Source organism: Pempheris klunzingeri, unplaced genomic scaffold (genome assembly GCF_042242105.1).
Source record: "Pempheris klunzingeri isolate RE-2024b unplaced genomic scaffold, fPemKlu1.hap1 Scaffold_52, whole genome shotgun sequence".
NCBI classification, from domain to species: domain Eukaryota; kingdom Metazoa; phylum Chordata; class Actinopteri; order Acropomatiformes; family Pempheridae; genus Pempheris; species Pempheris klunzingeri.
In genome coordinates, this window is record NW_027254956.1 from 260,598 (window position 1) to 277,406 (window position 16,809).

At 41.0% G+C, this 16,809-nt stretch overlaps 4 protein-coding genes across 4 annotated transcripts; 2 read left to right on the plus strand and 2 right to left on the minus strand.

Annotated features, from left to right (window-relative positions):
• The first annotated feature begins 1,520 nt into the window (after positions 1 to 1,520).
• LOC139224774 (mitochondrial translation release factor in rescue-like) lies at positions 1,521 to 2,817 on the plus strand. Its single transcript, XM_070856089.1, has 3 exons — positions 1,521 to 1,602; positions 1,731 to 2,011; positions 2,511 to 2,817. The coding sequence occupies exons 2-3, from the start codon at positions 1,733 to 1,735 to the stop codon at positions 2,739 to 2,741; spliced, it is 510 nt and encodes a 169-aa protein (XP_070712190.1). The 5' UTR covers positions 1,521 to 1,602; positions 1,731 to 1,732; the 3' UTR covers positions 2,742 to 2,817.
• An 815-nt stretch (positions 2,818 to 3,632) lies between these two features.
• Positions 3,633 to 7,787, plus strand: LOC139224770 (N-lysine methyltransferase KMT5A-like). Its single transcript, XM_070856084.1, has 8 exons — positions 3,633 to 3,689; positions 3,906 to 4,009; positions 5,158 to 5,299; positions 5,600 to 5,768; positions 5,858 to 5,945; positions 6,116 to 6,175; positions 6,695 to 6,885; positions 7,258 to 7,787. The coding sequence occupies exons 1-8, from the start codon at positions 3,680 to 3,682 to the stop codon at positions 7,466 to 7,468; spliced, it is 975 nt and encodes a 324-aa protein (XP_070712185.1). The 5' UTR covers positions 3,633 to 3,679; the 3' UTR covers positions 7,469 to 7,787.
• Positions 7,788 to 8,117: 330 nt separating this feature from the next.
• LOC139224775 (RILP-like protein 2) lies at positions 8,118 to 10,546 on the minus strand. The gene is made up of 4 exons (XM_070856091.1): positions 10,237 to 10,546; positions 10,009 to 10,160; positions 9,014 to 9,136; positions 8,118 to 8,559 (listed from the first exon to the last, which is right to left on the minus strand). The coding sequence occupies exons 1-4, from the start codon at positions 10,528 to 10,530 to the stop codon at positions 8,538 to 8,540; spliced, it is 591 nt and encodes a 196-aa protein (XP_070712192.1). The 5' UTR covers positions 10,531 to 10,546; the 3' UTR covers positions 8,118 to 8,537.
• Positions 10,547 to 11,063: 517 nt separating this feature from the next.
• On the minus strand, positions 11,064 to 16,441 carry LOC139224760 (RILP-like protein 1). The gene is made up of 8 exons (XM_070856074.1): positions 16,027 to 16,441; positions 15,297 to 15,447; positions 13,851 to 13,969; positions 13,463 to 13,738; positions 13,153 to 13,344; positions 12,467 to 12,630; positions 12,275 to 12,373; positions 11,064 to 12,011 (listed from the first exon to the last, which is right to left on the minus strand). The coding sequence occupies exons 1-8, from the start codon at positions 16,348 to 16,350 to the stop codon at positions 11,918 to 11,920; spliced, it is 1,419 nt and encodes a 472-aa protein (XP_070712175.1). The 5' UTR covers positions 16,351 to 16,441; the 3' UTR covers positions 11,064 to 11,917.
• Between the last annotated feature and the right edge of the window lie 368 nt (positions 16,442 to 16,809).

Here is a 16,809-nt window from a genome sequence, read left to right on the forward strand (position 1 = left end):
AGCAAAGTAGGGTTCACATTATTATTCCATCCAAAATGTCAAATACAGTTAAGCTATCAACTGTAACAATTGCAAACCCAGACTGACTACGATTCAAATTGTGACCAGTTTGCAAGGAAGAAAAGGGTATAAAAACATCTCAAGAAACTTTGCAAACCAGTAGATAAACTGGTCCAGAATAGTGAAAAGTGGCTTGTGTAGCTCTTTCTTTTGGGTTGAGACCATATCACTTGAACCCATGAGTGTCTTGAAGTGAAAAATTGATCTGTGTTTTCCATGATCATTTCCATTAAGAATGCAATAACAACAAGGATCATTTATTTCATTTATCTTATTTTATTTCTACAAAAAATATCCTCTTGGCCAGGTACACACTATTATTCAACTTTACCAACTTCCAACACCATATCAGTACTCATAGAGTAACATATAGAGCAATGAAAGAATAAAATTTACTCCCAAATCGTATTAAACAAAAAAAATAATATATATGGGTTTAGAAAACTACAAAAAAAACCCTCCTAAAGAGCATTACTTAGGAGGAAACTTCACTAGTTTGTAAGTAATTCTTGTTATAAGCTTTTTATTCAGTTAAATTCAATTCAATTCAATTTTATTTGTATAGCCCAATATCACAACATAGTGTCTCATAGTGCTTTACAAAGTTCACTGAAATAAACAAGTGTAAGCGAACAAACAATCTAATAAAGAGTCCAGCAGTCAATGAGGCCAATGGATCAGTCCGGTGGATCAGTCCGAGGCATCACCTGCCCTTTATGACCCTCCTTCTTCGGGAAGGAAAAACTCAAAAAACCCAGTGGGAAAAGAGAAACCTCCGGGAGCACCACAGTGAAGGAGAGATCCAGCTCCCAAGGACGGACAGGCTGTAGCCTTGGACAGACGCACATCCACTGGCTGATGGAGAATCACATCAGCAGGACCAGGACCAGGACCCACAGGAACCAGAGAACCACATCATCAGGACCAGGACCAGGATGCACAGGAACCAGAGAACCACATCAGCGGGACCGGGACCAGGACCAGGACCCACAGGAACCAGAGAACCACATCAGCAGGGCCAGGACCAGGATCCACAGGATCAACAGGAACCCGAGAGATGAGAAAGCACAGTTAAATGATATTTATCTGTTAAATTATGATGGATTAAATGGGAGACTTTTTTTGTGTGTGGGTTTGTGTTATTAGTTTTTGTTTTATTTAAACATAGTCCATTTTTATGGTCTTACTCACAGAAGAAATGCATTACGATGCGTTATGTTATGTGTGTTGTGATGAGTAGTGTCAGTGTGTATGTTTGCGTGTATTTTTCTGTTGTCACCATGTAAACTGTGTGGACCCCGGAAACTAAAGCTAAACGTTAAGTCTATTTTCTATCATTAACTACATAAGTCATGTTCGCAGTTTCCTACCGACGGGGGTTCCGGTCGACACACGATGGCGGCAGAGGGTCGACACAGACCTGTTATTGTGACCACGAAGAAGAAAAACAACCTGCCGAGGCGACGGAAGCGTAGAAGAAGACAGAGTCGATGATAAACATGAGCGTGCTAATGTGAAACAGAGAGACACACACTACTGGAGGTTAAATACTTGCATGGATAGAGGCTTTTAGTTAAATAACTTATACAACGTGCTGTTATGCCGTCTGTAACTTTGTGTGTCTACTCACCGCCCCACCAAACTCCACTTTGTATTTCGCTCATTTAAAGAGATGTCACGTCTTCTCCAGTTCCTCGGCGGTATGTGCAGGGTCTCCAGCCGGGTCATATGGAGAGGCTCTCCGGGCATCTCCTCACTGCTGAGGCCGCTCCCGCCCGGACTGACGTGTGTTTTGGCAGCTGGTAAAAAGGACCTGGTCGACCTTTCCGTCCTGAATGAGGACGAGCTTGAAGAGCAGTTTGTGAGAGGATCTGGACCCGGAGGACAGGCCACCAACAAGACAAACAACTGTGTGGTGCTCAAGCACATCCCCAGTGGGATTGTTGTGAAGGTCAGTCAATAGGTTTTTTTAGTTAATGAATTACCCAAATCAGAGTTATTGTGATTATTCTGGACTATAAGACCATTTAGTCTCACCTCAAGGTCCATGCAGTGGCTGTTCTGACACTTTGATCACTACGTGCAAAACTTACAACATTTTGTAAATTTTTATTTTGCTTATTTATTTGTTTGTATTCATGGTGGTGGTCACTTTAACTTTCTATGCTATTGTAACACCAGAATTTCCCCCCGGGGATCAATAAAGTATTTCTATCTATCTACATGATCTTTAGGTCATGAAATGTAGATGCTGATATATATCAGTACTTCTTGTCCGTGTTGGCTTGAAAGTTGAATTTCATGCTTCACTGAAGTCCTTTTGATGCCCAGAAAGAAATGTTACTGATGATGATGAGAGCAGCCACTAAATGGATCAATGGACCTTGAGGTGGGATTTTTTTTGTCACTAAAGTAATGCGACTTACACACTTGTACTGTTTTTACTGCAGTGCCATCAAACCAGATCTGTGGATTTAAATCGAAAGCGCGCTCGGGAAATTATGAGAGAGAAACTGGATGTTGAAAATAAAGGAGAACTCAGTGAAGTTCTTGTAAAGAAGAAGGAGTCCGAGGTGAGGAAACAGGAGAAGAGGAGAAAGGCAAATGAGCATCTTGAGAGAAAAAGACTATTTAAAGAATCGCTGGCTGCAGACTCCAGATCTGGAAATGACACTGTTTAAAATGTTGTGTGTGAAATATAGAGTGAATGATCCTGAGTTTTAAGACTGAACGACAAAACTTGGAAAGGTACTGTCAATGGGTTTCAATAAAATTTTCCTTTTGTTTGTACAGCATCTTTCATGCAAAGTTGCAATACATAGTACATCACATAATAAAACAGTTAATAAGACATAAAGATATAAATAAAGACATACAATATAGTCAAAAATGATGTGAAGTAAATCTTTCAATACTTGAAGGGGTGTTCCCCTAAAAAAATAAAATAGGTATGCAACCTCTTACTGAAAGCTGACGCACTGAATTACATACTGAAAACATGGATCGAACAAGTCAACTTATTACAACTGCAGCACTGAATAAATTCAAAGCATAACGTTTACATCAGTTTGTCAGTAGATGTAAGCTAAAGCATCAAAGTAAAAGTATCAATTACTTGCATGGGACCTTGTTTGCTCAGGGGTAGACAGGTTACACCCTGCTTCCTTTGGCCTTGGTTTTCAAGTATTATTTTTAGATATTTTACATTTATATTTATTTCACTTGAATCATCTGTGCTTGGTTAACGTCACAGGGCATTTTTAAGTCTTGAATCTTGCTTGTAAACATTATTTTTGCTCAGTATTTCACACCAAAAGCACTTCATTCCCACTGAGATGAAGCTATCCTTTGAAAGATAGATATGAATGCAGCTATATTCCTGCCGGACGTGTGACAGCCAGAGCTACAGCCAATGAGAGAACTGCTTTCACGCTCGTGCCCCTCCCACGTGAGTGAAACAGCCAATGGGAGGCGCAGCACGGTTTTTAAATCCACCACGCTCCCACGGCTGCAGGTTGCAGTGTGCTGGTGTGTTGTTTACCGGAGCAGAAGCTGTGAACTAAGCTCGAAGGGCAATATTTAATAGACTCCTGGTCCTTTTTTTTCTGTGGTAACTGAGATGGCAAAAGGTAAAGCTGCTCTTGTGTTTCAGTAAATGTTGCACGTCGAACACGCTCCAGTAGTTAATGAGTAGCTAACAGATAGCTAGCGCTAGCGTAAACAGATTTAAATAAACATGACTGATGTTTACCAATAAAACTCGCCAGTAACGGTCGACTTTTTGTGCAGAGTTTGGGTGAATTTGACAGCAGTGTTTATATTTATCTATTCCCATGTTTACAAAGGGAAGAAAAATGTTCTGAGAGCCGACAAAAAATCCGAGGACACCGCAGAACACCAAGTTACTTCACGGAGGGAGACAAAGGAAAACAAACCGGCTACAAATAAAGTAAGTTTTATTGTTTGTTGTTTGCTTCTGCAGCTTGTGTGTTTAAAGTAGACAAGCAGCTGTTCTCACCTTCTCTGTTAACACAACTTCAGAAAGGTTATGTTCCTCTCACAGGAGGTCCAGCCTAAACTTCCTCCAGTGAAATAAACCGTCATGTAGGAAGCTCCTAATTATTTGTCTCCTCCACACACTGTGAGGGCTGGATGTCTGCAGTCTAGTGCAAAGGGGCTCTGATGTGGATACCATGATGATCACCTGAATCCAATAACTTCATAAATGACTTGAAGACACAATGTCATAACAGAGATTAGTCTTCAGCTAAACTTTGCGCTCAGTGCTGTGATCCTGAAATATATAATTGACTATTGTACTTGGCAATACATCTTTATCTGGCACTAAGCATTTGTGGAGAGAGAAAGAAGCACTCTGAAGTGAAGGAACTTTCTGATTGACTATTTTAGCTACATCTTGAAGTTATTTTTTTAGTTTAGGTAATTCTTAGGTTGTTCTTTTAAAGTTACTCATCCAAAAAGTAAAAATGTTTCACTGTGACTGGATGAATTGCTTAATGAGTTGCACATAACCAACACTGTATAAGTGTGACTTGCAGTGGGCAATAAGCTTTAAAATTATGATCTGTCCAAAGAAATCACACTGAACACGACTGTACACCTGGTGCTAGTTTGGGTACCTGGACACCCTGTTTTACCAATACTATCCAGCATTTCTAATATGTACTCTACCAATTGCAGAGGCTATAGTTACCATGGAGATGCTTGCCACGCCTGGTTTTCGGCGGCAGGCAGAGCGGTGAAGTCCTCATCCGCTGGCTATCAGTTTACTTTGATCTCTCTTGGATCAGACTATTTTCTGTTAACAAAAAGTGACACAAAAAGTATCCCTGGATTGAATTCACATGTATGTTGTCAGAAGGTGTGAGCAGGAATTAATTCATTAAACACATTCTGCACCAGCTACATGGCTCTAAACAGCCTTATAACGTGACATCTCATTTATTGCATCTCATCAGATTTGCATGCTGACTCAACCCTAGTGAGCTGAATATGTATGTAACTCCTCAGTGTTATCGCTGTGAACGGTACAGTGTTTTTTATTTCTTCACCACAGTAATATAATTCTCTTTGCAGCATTGCATAGGTAAAGCACAGTCATTTTTCCAGAGTTTTCGGAGTCCAAGCAAACCTAGATCCCCTCTGAGTGACAGCTCAAGCATGCTGATCCAGGAAGGAAATGAGTCGGATGCAACTAATCTTGACGTGTCAAAAAAAGGTAAGTATCTAATTGCTAATTTTAAAAGGTTTGGCACAACTAATCTGAGATGTAGTTGTTTGGTCATTTTTACTACATGTGATCTCCCAACTGTTTTGCTGTTCACACTTGTGTTACTGTATGGTCAGCAGATTCACGTGTACTACAGGAACATTTCCTGTGCATGTGAATGGTTTCACTGGCCCACTATCTTAGGACGCAGTGTTTTTTTTTCCCTCTTAAAAGTGACCTCACTTTCTTGGTTGAGGCCAAATGTTTAGGGCAGCTGCCAATTTCATTTTTGTTTCTTCTTCATTTTAGATATGCCTAATGAAATAAAACCTGAGAGTTGTGAGCCCAACGAAAGGATGCCTGAGCTGACTGAGCAAAAAGAGTCTACCACACATACAAGTGCCAGGTCTGCAGCAGACGGCAAAGTTTCAGCATCCAAAACTCTGAGTAAAACAGGTCGTAAACTCGGAGGAAAAAAGTGAGTGCTGAGTGCAGAGAGGCAACATGTCAGACAGACACTTTCACAGAAAATTATTTCTCATTACTTTGATAATGTCTCTCTTTCAGGACGGAGAATAAAGCTCCCCAAAACAGAAAGGTTACAGACTATTTTCCCATCAGGCGGAGTAATAGAAAAACTAAGGCAGAGCTAAAGGTGGGTAGGAAAAATGCTTCCTGTGGATTGTATTATACTTTCATAGGAGAAATGATTTTGCACCTGCAGTTAAGATTTTTTTGCTGATTATTTGTTTTGTGTGAAAGGATGATGCAACTCTACCTCAACAGAAAGTTTGACTTTGACCTAATTACTCAAACTGTCAACAGAATGAAGAACACAGACACATTGATGACCTGATAAAGAACGACATTGAAGAGGGAATGCAGGTAACATTTAATAGATTGAATGTGCAGTGCCACTTTGTGTTCACTATGTATTTTGATGACTGTCTGCAACACAAAGGGCTCCTATTTGTTGACATTAGCATTAGAATTTGCTAGTTTTTGCAAATCATTTAGTACAGTGCTTTTCAACTGGCTTTATATTATCACAGTGTGGGTAATATACAGTACTGTGCAAAAGTTGATATTGATGGGATTTAGATTTTTCTTCTGTTCCCTTTGCAATTTGCATCAATGCAAATTGATAAAAAATAAATATTAAAATGTTTATATTTTTGGATCCAGTAAATGTCAACAAGCTGGATGAATAGTGAGCTTTCAGTGTATGCAACATGGAGGAAAGTTAAGCGTTTTTCATTTGCATATACTACCCACATTTTAATGATACGAAGCTAGTTGAAAATCGACAAAGTATCCCTTTAAATATTTTTGAAAGGTAAAGCAAACCCTGCACCATTGCTAGTACAGTTAAACTTCCCGCTTTTGTTTTTTTAACATTGGCAGATCAAACACATGGAAGGAAAAGGAAGAGGGGTGTTTGCTGCCAAGATCTTCAAAAAGGGAGAGTTTGTTGTGGAGTACCATGGAGATCTACTGGAACTGGCTGAGGCTAAAATAAGAGAGGCCGAATATGCTCAGGATCCCCAAACAGGCTGTTACATGTATTACTTCCAGTATCAGTCTAAAACGTACTGGTAAGTCCAAACGTCACCACTTTAAAATGGGACTAGCATGTGGTTTGTCACTTATGTCATGCTATTTATTTTCTGTTTTAATTTGATCAACTTTCTGTGGGTAATTAACTTTAACTGTACATCTGAGGGATTTTCTGAGAGTGACTGCAAACTCTGTAGCCCTAACATGGCTGGGTGATTACTGCAATTGCTAAAAAATCTTAAAAGAAAAAGAAGATAATTACTTCAGGGATAAAATTGCTCTTGCTGGTAAATAAATTTTCCCCATTGTTTGGACCATTACCATCTTATTTTGCATTACATTGACTGACTTGGGGCACTCAAGAAGAAAAGTCTTGGACTGTATTTAACCTTTTTATTAATGTTTTACAGTGTGGACGCTACCAGGGAAACGAGTCGACTTGGAAGATTGATCAACCACAGTAAAAGTGGTAATTGCCAGACTCGGCTTCACCCCATTGATGGAACCCCTCATCTGATCTTGGTGGCCTCCAGAGATATCAAAGTAGAGGAAGAGCTGCTGTATGACTACGGTGACCGGAGCAAAGCCTCAGTCTTGGCGCACCCTTGGCTCAAATACTGAATTTGCTGTATGTCAAATGAACTGGTACTCTCTGCTGTCCTGTTCATCTTCATGTGTAACATGCTTTAGATGATCAGTCCTGAACATGCTTTTATTGAGTATTAAAACATTTTTGTTTTAAATGGAGGCTAAACACATGAAGAGAGTATTTTTGCAACAGTTTTTATCATGCTTTTATGTTTTGTTTTTTTTAAATGGTAGCAGATTGATGCAAGCTTGAAGAGGATAAGTAGTGCTTCATATTGTCATGGGGATTTCCTTTTTGTTATGAAGATTTGACAATTCAAATTCACTATTGTAAATTATTACCTGTTTTGTAAATTGAGGAATAAAACACTGTTTTCATTCCAGCTGTAGCATGCTTAATGGTGAAGAGGGAAAAACATAAATATGAAATGGTGCACTAAGACTAAGACCTTTTTATGTTTGTGTGAGCTTTGAAGCACATTAAGACCAAACTGAATCAAATTAAACACAAGGCATTGAACAACAGTGATCACACCTGACAATTAAATCCTACATCGTCATTACCCCCACACTAATATTTGTGAAGTGAAGTGATGCTGTAGCTTTTGGCCACAAATGATGTGGAATAAAACAGAAACTTTTTAAATATTTGACTCCAGAAAAAACACATTATTCCAAATGTAATAACATTTTATTATCAAATTTTGGCAGATGGTACCGTTTTTCCTTTATTTTGATAGCTGATAGTTAAAATAATTGGACCAATATGAAGACCCCAGAAGACAGAAGAAAATTATGTTTTCAAGCCAATAAATAACTTCATTTTGAGCAAATAATCAACATAATCTCTAACAGTAGTTAGATAATACTTTCCAGTTTGAATATCTTCACCAAACTTTCCACGTCATATATTTCTACTACATCAACTCTGTAGAACTATAAACCATCTTAGGTTAAAAATGTCAGTACAAAACGTCGTGCTTGTTAGGCTGACAAATACACCGTAAAAAACAGTCATTATAAAAGTGGTTAACTGAGGAGTAAGTTGTGCCGACAAATCCTTTTTGTCCTCAACACGGTCCGTTCTTTTGAGCTGTTTTTCTTACTTTCGCCTGAATGAAAACCTACAAACAGAAAAGGTCCAGAGTTAGTTTAAGGAGGTTAATCCTGAGTGTGGTGGGGCGAACATGGAATATACAAGCAACTGCCCAGTGCGAGGAAGCAACATTTCGTCATGGCAGACTAATTAATGACCTCAGCATTAGTTTGGTAGACTAGCTGCCAATTTCCAACCCCCCCACTCTCTCTCACTCTCTCTCTCTCATTCAGAGCGCACACAAACATCCTCAGCATCAGCATGAATTCATTTGGTCACAAGTATATCATTAGGAGACAGGAGACGGGCTGTGAGAACAATCTCCCTGCTAGCTTACGTCAACATCATGTGGTTGCTGCTGAAAGTTTTCTTGAAACCTTGCCATCGGAGGTGTACAGCCAAAAATAAATGTTTAAATTAATTTGTGCTCCTTTCAGACTACTGCTTTGTTGTCTGCACAAGTAATCCAGCCTGTTACTCACAGTTTGCCTATGGTTGTCTTCTCCTCTTTTGCATCATTTACTGTGGCTGCGCTGTGCTCTGTGGCTGCTGGTGTCTCCAGATCCACCTCTACCATGGCTGGTTCAGCCTGTGGCAAAATGCCGCTGCAGAAGAAGGTAGAGCTTTTTGTGGTCACTGACAGTATTCTACGCTGAGGTGTTGTGCATGAAAAACAGCTGCGAAACAAAATGCACATTATCAAGTTGAAGCTATTCGTGAGTTTGAATGAATCTCCCCCTGCCCTTTAAAACTAGAATTAGTGTTGTTGTCAGAGGCTAATTTCAGCTTTATCGACATTGTAACATCAGTGCAGGTCAGTTCTACTGCTGATATCTGCAATAACTGCTCGACTACACTGAGATATTGTTGCGGTTTATTTCGGATGTCACATTGGTTAATTTAGTGGCATCATAGTCGTAAGATCAGTCGTGTCTGTATTTATATAAAGACTGTTTGATTCTGTATGAGTCCGGACAGATATGGGTAGGATAATACTGGATATATGAGTGTTGGACGTGTACTACTATTAATTTAAATATTTTCAGCGTGTCTAACAGTAGGCCTACAGATCAGCTCAGACAGGTCTCAGCAGTACAGCCACTCTCATTCTTGTAGAATCTAGTTATCAGCTTAAAACAATGGACAATTCACACTGGAGTAACACATTCATTAGCTACACCTGAATAATGCAATGTGGTACTCGACAACAGCCCTATAGTAAATCCTGCTTTAGCAAACACCAAATGGTCGGTTTAGTAGACATTGTGTGAGAGAGGTGCTGATTGCACTTTGTGGCCAGTGTTGAGGTGGTGATGTTCTGGATTATACTTCTGTGAGGCACTTCCTGTCTAATGCCCTGTCCTCCTCGGGTATGTAAAAGGAGGGGGACACCATAGATGTCAATGTAATGCACTTTCAGTAATGGGGGTTGAAGCTCTGTTTAAATCCTGTCTCAGAGTAGACTGCAATTGCTCACCTCTTGTACAGCTGAAGCTCCTCCTGAGCCACCATGAGCTGAGCCTTCAGCTGGTTCCTCTCCTGCAGCACCTCCTTCAGCTCCTGCATGGTGAAGCGCGGTCTGTTGGGGTCTGTCAGGTCCACCACCAGCTGGTTTGGTCCCGCTGTTTGCTTTAATGTGGCAGACAGAAGATCTTTAAACTAATGTCTGAGAAGAACTTGAGGACCGACAGGCAGTAACACTCACCGTGCCCGGCCCGGAGGAGCTCTCCTGGATGATCCTGTCCAACTCACTCCTCAAGTTGTCCCGCTCCATTTTCAGCTCCTCCAAAGACAAGTTGTACTTATTGACTAAAGTCTCAAACATCTCTAAAACACGGACTATTCTGAACTGCAAATCCGACACTTCTTCGCCCGTGCTGCTTATTTTCAACAAATCTCGTCCGATTACATAGGAAATGTCATAGACATCCTCCACCGTCAGCTCAAACGCGTCCTTTTCGAAAGCCAGAGCGGGCGACGGCTCTTCGCCAAACTCCATCGCGGAACAATACGACTCCCAAAAGCGCCGCAATTAAGTAAACTTTAAGGTGAAGGCTCCGAAACGGCCCTTTGTCTCGGTTTTAACACTTTTACGAGCATTAGATGACAAACTTCCAGAGCGGCGGCACTTCCCCCATCACTCATCCACCAATGACGTGACTGTCCGGGCGGCAGAGGAGGGCAGAGTATCCTAGCGACAGGTGAGTACAAAGATCATGTACGGGTCAAGATAGCTCTCTCCACACTGTCTGTCGGTCCGTCTGTAGACCCGGCTCCTCGTTTTTCACTATTGGAAGCAGGTAAGCTCTCACTGTTTAACGTCTCTCAGTCAGAAGGCTTGTCAGGATCAGGTGAGAAAACACGTGATTTGGTGTGTTTTCTGCGCTGTTACTCTCCGTTCTTACACAAAATAATGTCTAGATTATACTATACACTCAGAAGTGGGACACAAACACCATCTCTACCACATCTGGCACATTTGTCTTAGCCACATTTGCATTTGGCAGCAATACAATAACAACATTCAAAAGATATTTAAAAAAAACAACTTTATTACTTTATTCGAACAAGCATTATTTTATACATGTGGTACATGTTTTTACAGCACCCATTCTTGGTGGACTAAGCTCTGGTCTATCTGATTGTAGCAGTGTAAACCACAGCATGTGGTGCCAGACTGTAGTGCTTCAAAAGTACACAGCAACATGTTCTTTTCATCAGGAGGGTTGACTTAATGCTGGCATGTTGCAAATGATATCAAAAGGTCTCTTAGCAGAAAACAGAGGTTCATTCGCTCCATCTTGAAACCAGCCACAAACACCTCAGCAATAATTTACCTTCAGATTCATCTTAACTTTACAGACATATAAATGACACAAGATGTCACATATATGAGTCTTATGTCATCTGGGCCACGTGATATTATTCAGGGACTGCTTAGGAACTTCAAAGTGCTTGAGACTTGATATATACTCTGGGCTATAGTCTATATTACAGACACTCACAGCTTCATTACAACTAAGGAAGCACAGCTTTTTCTTTGCTATATATAAAGTGACATTATTCATGGAGCCACAAAACTCTGGGAGGTCATAAATACAACACGCAGTTGTCTCACATTTGAACTACTAAGATTAATTCAAAGCTCTTAACAAGTTAGCTAAAATGTACTGTAAAAGTGACACCAGCAATGACAACAATGGTTAATTCATCACAGTTTCAAGTGTATAAACACAATACAGATCTTGTCTTGAACAAGTAATGCAGCCATTGAACCAACTTTTGAAAAATATGTCTAATGACAAACTGTGTTGAGAGAAACAAAGTGGTGTTGACACGGCGTGGGAAAAAAATCTGAGCAATCATACGAGACTTTGAACTGAAGGTCATACAAAGGAAACAAGTCTTCTGATTGGCAACAACGAGGGGTCGTCCGCAATCAAACCTGCTGCCACCATTGGCATTATGGCAGTGAAGATCCTGTACAGAGATGAAAATGGAAATGGAGACAGGAGGGAAATTTAGAGTTGGAGATATTGACCTCTCCCAAGAGCATTTTTTAATGGACGTATGAGTATCTGATGATGTTTGTAAGACACATTATGATGATATATTACACCAATGGAGCGTCACGGGACACAATAAAACAGGAGAGTGAAGAGCTGGTCCTTTTGACTAGTGCAAAGGTAAAGCTTGGTGTATGAAGACAAGTGAGCGAGGGTCACGTCAATCTCATTACTCACAAGCGTCTAATTCCTGATTCGGCCTGATCAGTGGAACTGTAGCATGGCGGAGGTGATGGAGCACAAACAAAGGAGCTCACGTCTTCCTCAAAGTCCTCACTGAAGGATATGAAAGAGGAAACTATTAACGTTTGCATCTGTGTTCTGTGCATTTCAGATTATTCAAATCTTCATTTTGGGGAGAAAACTTACCTTTTGTAGTACGCCAGCTCTTCCTGTAGCACAAATACTTGGGCCTTGAGTTCATTCCTCTCCTGCAGGACGTCCCGCAGCTCCTGCAGGGTGAAGCGAGGTTTGTCTGACTCTTCCTCCAGGCTGTCTGTCTCCTCTTCTGCCTCCTCATCAGTTGACACCTTCTGCAGTCAAAACACACATTCGGCATTTCTCCCTGCACAGCATGGACCCACACTGAGAGTGATTGCTTCAGTAATTCTGCATTAGGCACCCAACCAATTAGAGGCACAGTCACTTCGTTTCTGTTGGTGAAGGTACATTGATTTGTTTCGTCTACCTGAAATAGTAAAGCTACCCTGTGGATTTATGCCCACTAGTGATGTTGCAGAGCAACGCTTTGATAAACAGGCCGCTTTACTTTTTGTTTCTTCTTCTAGTAATTCATATTAGCACACCATAAAATATAGCAATGCAACAATAAAAGAGGAGAAGAAGAAAACTGTAAGCTGATGTAATTAAAGCAGATTTAAGAACATGTAACGTTTTTTGGGGTAAGAAATGTATTCAACATGTTTGTTAGGCCTTAAGGACACACCAGCATGACATAGTGACAATGCTTTGTGTTTAATGTAAATAGTTTTACAGTGGGTCTCGGCTATAACCCCAGTAAGACTGTGTACAGGGTAGAGTTAAGTAGGTGTTACCAGTAACAATGCTGGCTTGTCCTTATCTTCGTCACCATCTTCCTCACTTTTTTCTGTGTTTGATGACCTTGGGAGAATGGAAGGACTCTTGTCACACTCAAAGCAGTTTGCCACAAAGTCAGGGTCTCCTCCGCACTCCACCCACACCGAATTTGGTTTGATGGTGGAGTCAGATGGTGCTGCTGCTGAGGACTGGATTGGTAACACAAAACAAACCATCCACTTATATCTACGGCCAAAAGTAGTTTCAGCCTAATTATATTCATGGTTTACAGCCTGCTGAAGATAAGTCACTTTTTCTTTTTCTTACTGCCATCTGTGGAGATGTAGGTGATGACCCCCCAGATCTGATAAAAGAGTTTTCTTCTATATCAGTGACCTCTCTCTCCAGTTCCCATCCCTGGAGCTCCTTTCTCAGCCTTGTGACCTCCTGCTGCAGAGCCCCCAGCTCTTGCTGCCGTGCCTGGGCTGCAGCCTCCAGCTCAGCCCTCTGCTGGATCACTGTCTTGCCCTGAACCTCCATCACTCCGATCCTGTGACGAAGGTCCTGGTTGATTCGTATCAGGCGATGCTGCTGCATCTGCAGCTGTAGTTGAAGAAATATAGTTTCTGACTTTAAAAAAAACCAAAAGGTAGTAAAATGTAAACTAATGTAAATAATTTGTAAGGTGCCAGTATGTGGTGTATATGGTCATCACCGCCTCAACATCCTCATTTTTTAGAGTCAGCTCATGGTCTTTGGCCCGGATTTCATCCCTCTGCTTATCCACCAGGTCTCTCAGCTTCTTCATCAGCTGCCTCTCCTTCTCTGACATCCCTGTGGGTATCATACTAAATCTCAGAAAAATGTTCACATATGCAACACCAATCTAACAGAAGAAATACCAACAACATACCAGTTAATTTAATTTCTTAATCTTAGCCATCTGTTCCAATTGTGTCAAACAGCAACCATTTTAATACATAAAATTACCAAATTCAGCAACATCTATCTAATGAGAAGGCTTCAAAGTGCATGGCTATTGGCAGGCGACTCTAAAATCTACATATAAGCAAAATATCAAAAGGAGTTTTCAAAACAGACCCTTTGGTGATTGCATTACCACATTACAATGGAAATGTAACTTTAAAGGTTATGATATAGTTTAGAAATGACCATCAGTAATGTTAAGTACACACAATTTGCAGTTAACCACAAAACCACTAGAATAGACCTTCAAAACTTGGTCTCTTTAAGATGAATGTTTTTTTCTTCACAGACAATATGTCAGTGAACAGAGGACTCATTTCATGTAGCACCCATTCATTTTGACGTACATGTGCATAAGCAGTGTGTGTGCATACTGTGGCCTTGACAGTAAGTATAGCTGCAGCCACCATGAAAGTCTCACACCGGAGCTATATTTCTGTCTGCTTCAAAAATAGTCTCCTTTACAAGCTCCTGGCCGCCTCTTCTCACAGCCTTCTTTTTCATGTCAAGATGCAGGCACGCACCATGTAACGCTCAGTCCCATGTGACTAGATGGGATAAATATGTGTAACGTAGAGCAGATGGTTAATCGGTGCATCACAAATCTGCAGTGAACATGCATATGGGAGAGATAATAAGATTTGTACTGGAACTCTCTGCTAAGACCAAAAGTATTTAGTATCCACAGTCATCACACTGTGCAACATAACATGCATGGCAAGACTTCACACAGCAACAGATAACTGACCATGCTATTTTGTGATTATAGTCGGTATACCACATACTATGTACTTAATATGTGTACACATTCTGAATATGTGTATATTTTTAAAATGTTTATTACCTTCATATTTTTTTTAATACCTTGTCGTTCATTGACATTGCTGCATTCCTGTAACAATCCGATATGAGTGCTCTGGTTTTCCTACATTTAAAATCTGGGGAACTCACACCTTGGCACTTATTGGGGTCAATTTTGTGTGAGGTAGCGTGAAGCCAGGGAGAGTGTGGCACTAAAAACTGATTTGGTAACCTGCTTTTACTGAAAGAATGTAGCTGATAGTTGTATCAAATTGACATAATAATAAATGTGTTTTTGTACCATGAATCATCTTAAAACCTCTCTATACTAGTGTCGAACTGTGGTCAGAGAACATTGCTGGAGAAAACCCACCCTCCTGTTTGTGCAGGTCATCCTCTGTGACGGGGGACTCTCTGAGAGAGAGGCTCACCAACAGCCTCTTGTTCTCTGCCTGAAGCTGAGTGATTTGAGCGACCAGGTCCTGAACTTCTCCTCTCCACACATCCTCCACCAGCTCCAACTCCTAAACATAGGAAACACAGAAGTAGTAAGAAACACAGCACAGTCAGGTGTCTGTGCAGGCTCCTCTGTTTTTATTTGACACAGGTTGTTATAGCTGCATGAATGTGAGGAAGTCACTGTATATCTGTATAATGTCATTATCATGTGTCTTTGCTGTTATCGTGTCATCTTGAAGTTGTAGGTGTTCAGTTAATTGAAGGTATGCTGTAAGTGAAAAATGTTGGAATATTAAGTGTACCACAAATTAATGAACTGTTCCCAAATCATTATGATAGCTAGTAATGTGTAAAATAATATAGTGTAGGAGAGTTTACTCCACTTCACCACATTTGTTTAATGCAATTTAGTGTAATATATTAGTGTAATACATACAGTATATAGTGCTACCATACATCATACCACAAATAGAACTAAACTGATTAATTGATTATTCATTCATCACTGACAGATAATTGATTGTTAAGCAATTTGAAAGTTGAAAACAATCAGAGTAGGTAAGCATACAGGTACACAGACAGACAGACAGGTACACTAACAGACAGATAAGTACACAGACAGACAGACAGACAGACATACAGACCTCCTGGTGCTTCCTCTCCTGGTTGTATCTGTCGCTCCGCTCCTGCCGTAACCTGTCCAGCTCCCTCCGCAGCTCCTCGGCCTCTTGTCCGGGGGCTCCGCGGCTCACCAGGGCCTCCAGCAGCTCCAGGATCCGCACCACTTTGGGCACCACCCCGACCAGAGACTCGCACCCAAACCTGTCGATGATCCGCTCAAACTCCCGTCCGAGCACCGCCGCTATGTCGTACACATCCATAACCGTCAGCTCCGCCGCGGGTCTGTCCAGCGCTGACATAACGCGAGTTTCCATGTCTGTCTTCTGCTTTATTGACTCCTCCGACATTCAACATATCTCTCCTTCCTCTGACACTCTGAGTAAACTCGCGGTTGTTGCAGAAAAACTGGTTTCCACAAGCCAGCCGGGCCTGTGTGTACACGGAGACAACTTGCTTCAGTTTGTTGACAATTTAAACTTTGCCAACGTCCCGAGCAGACACTTTACATGCTGCGTTCATCATCCCAACAAAAACTCGGACATGTCAACTCCGGCCTTTATAAATACGACCCTAACGTCTTTTCAAGCCACTGTATGAGCAGTAAAGATTCATCTGGTTTGGCTGTGGCGTACTGTTTGATTCAGACATGCTAAACAGCAAAGTGCCACTAAATGGTTTCCGCAAAGTGCCACTAAATGGTTTGAAGAGACTCTCATATTTACAATCGCTCCTGAAGGCATCAGACATCCGTCCACGTTGAGTCAAAGTCCTACTGCGCATGTCATGATATTATAAGGTTATTACCT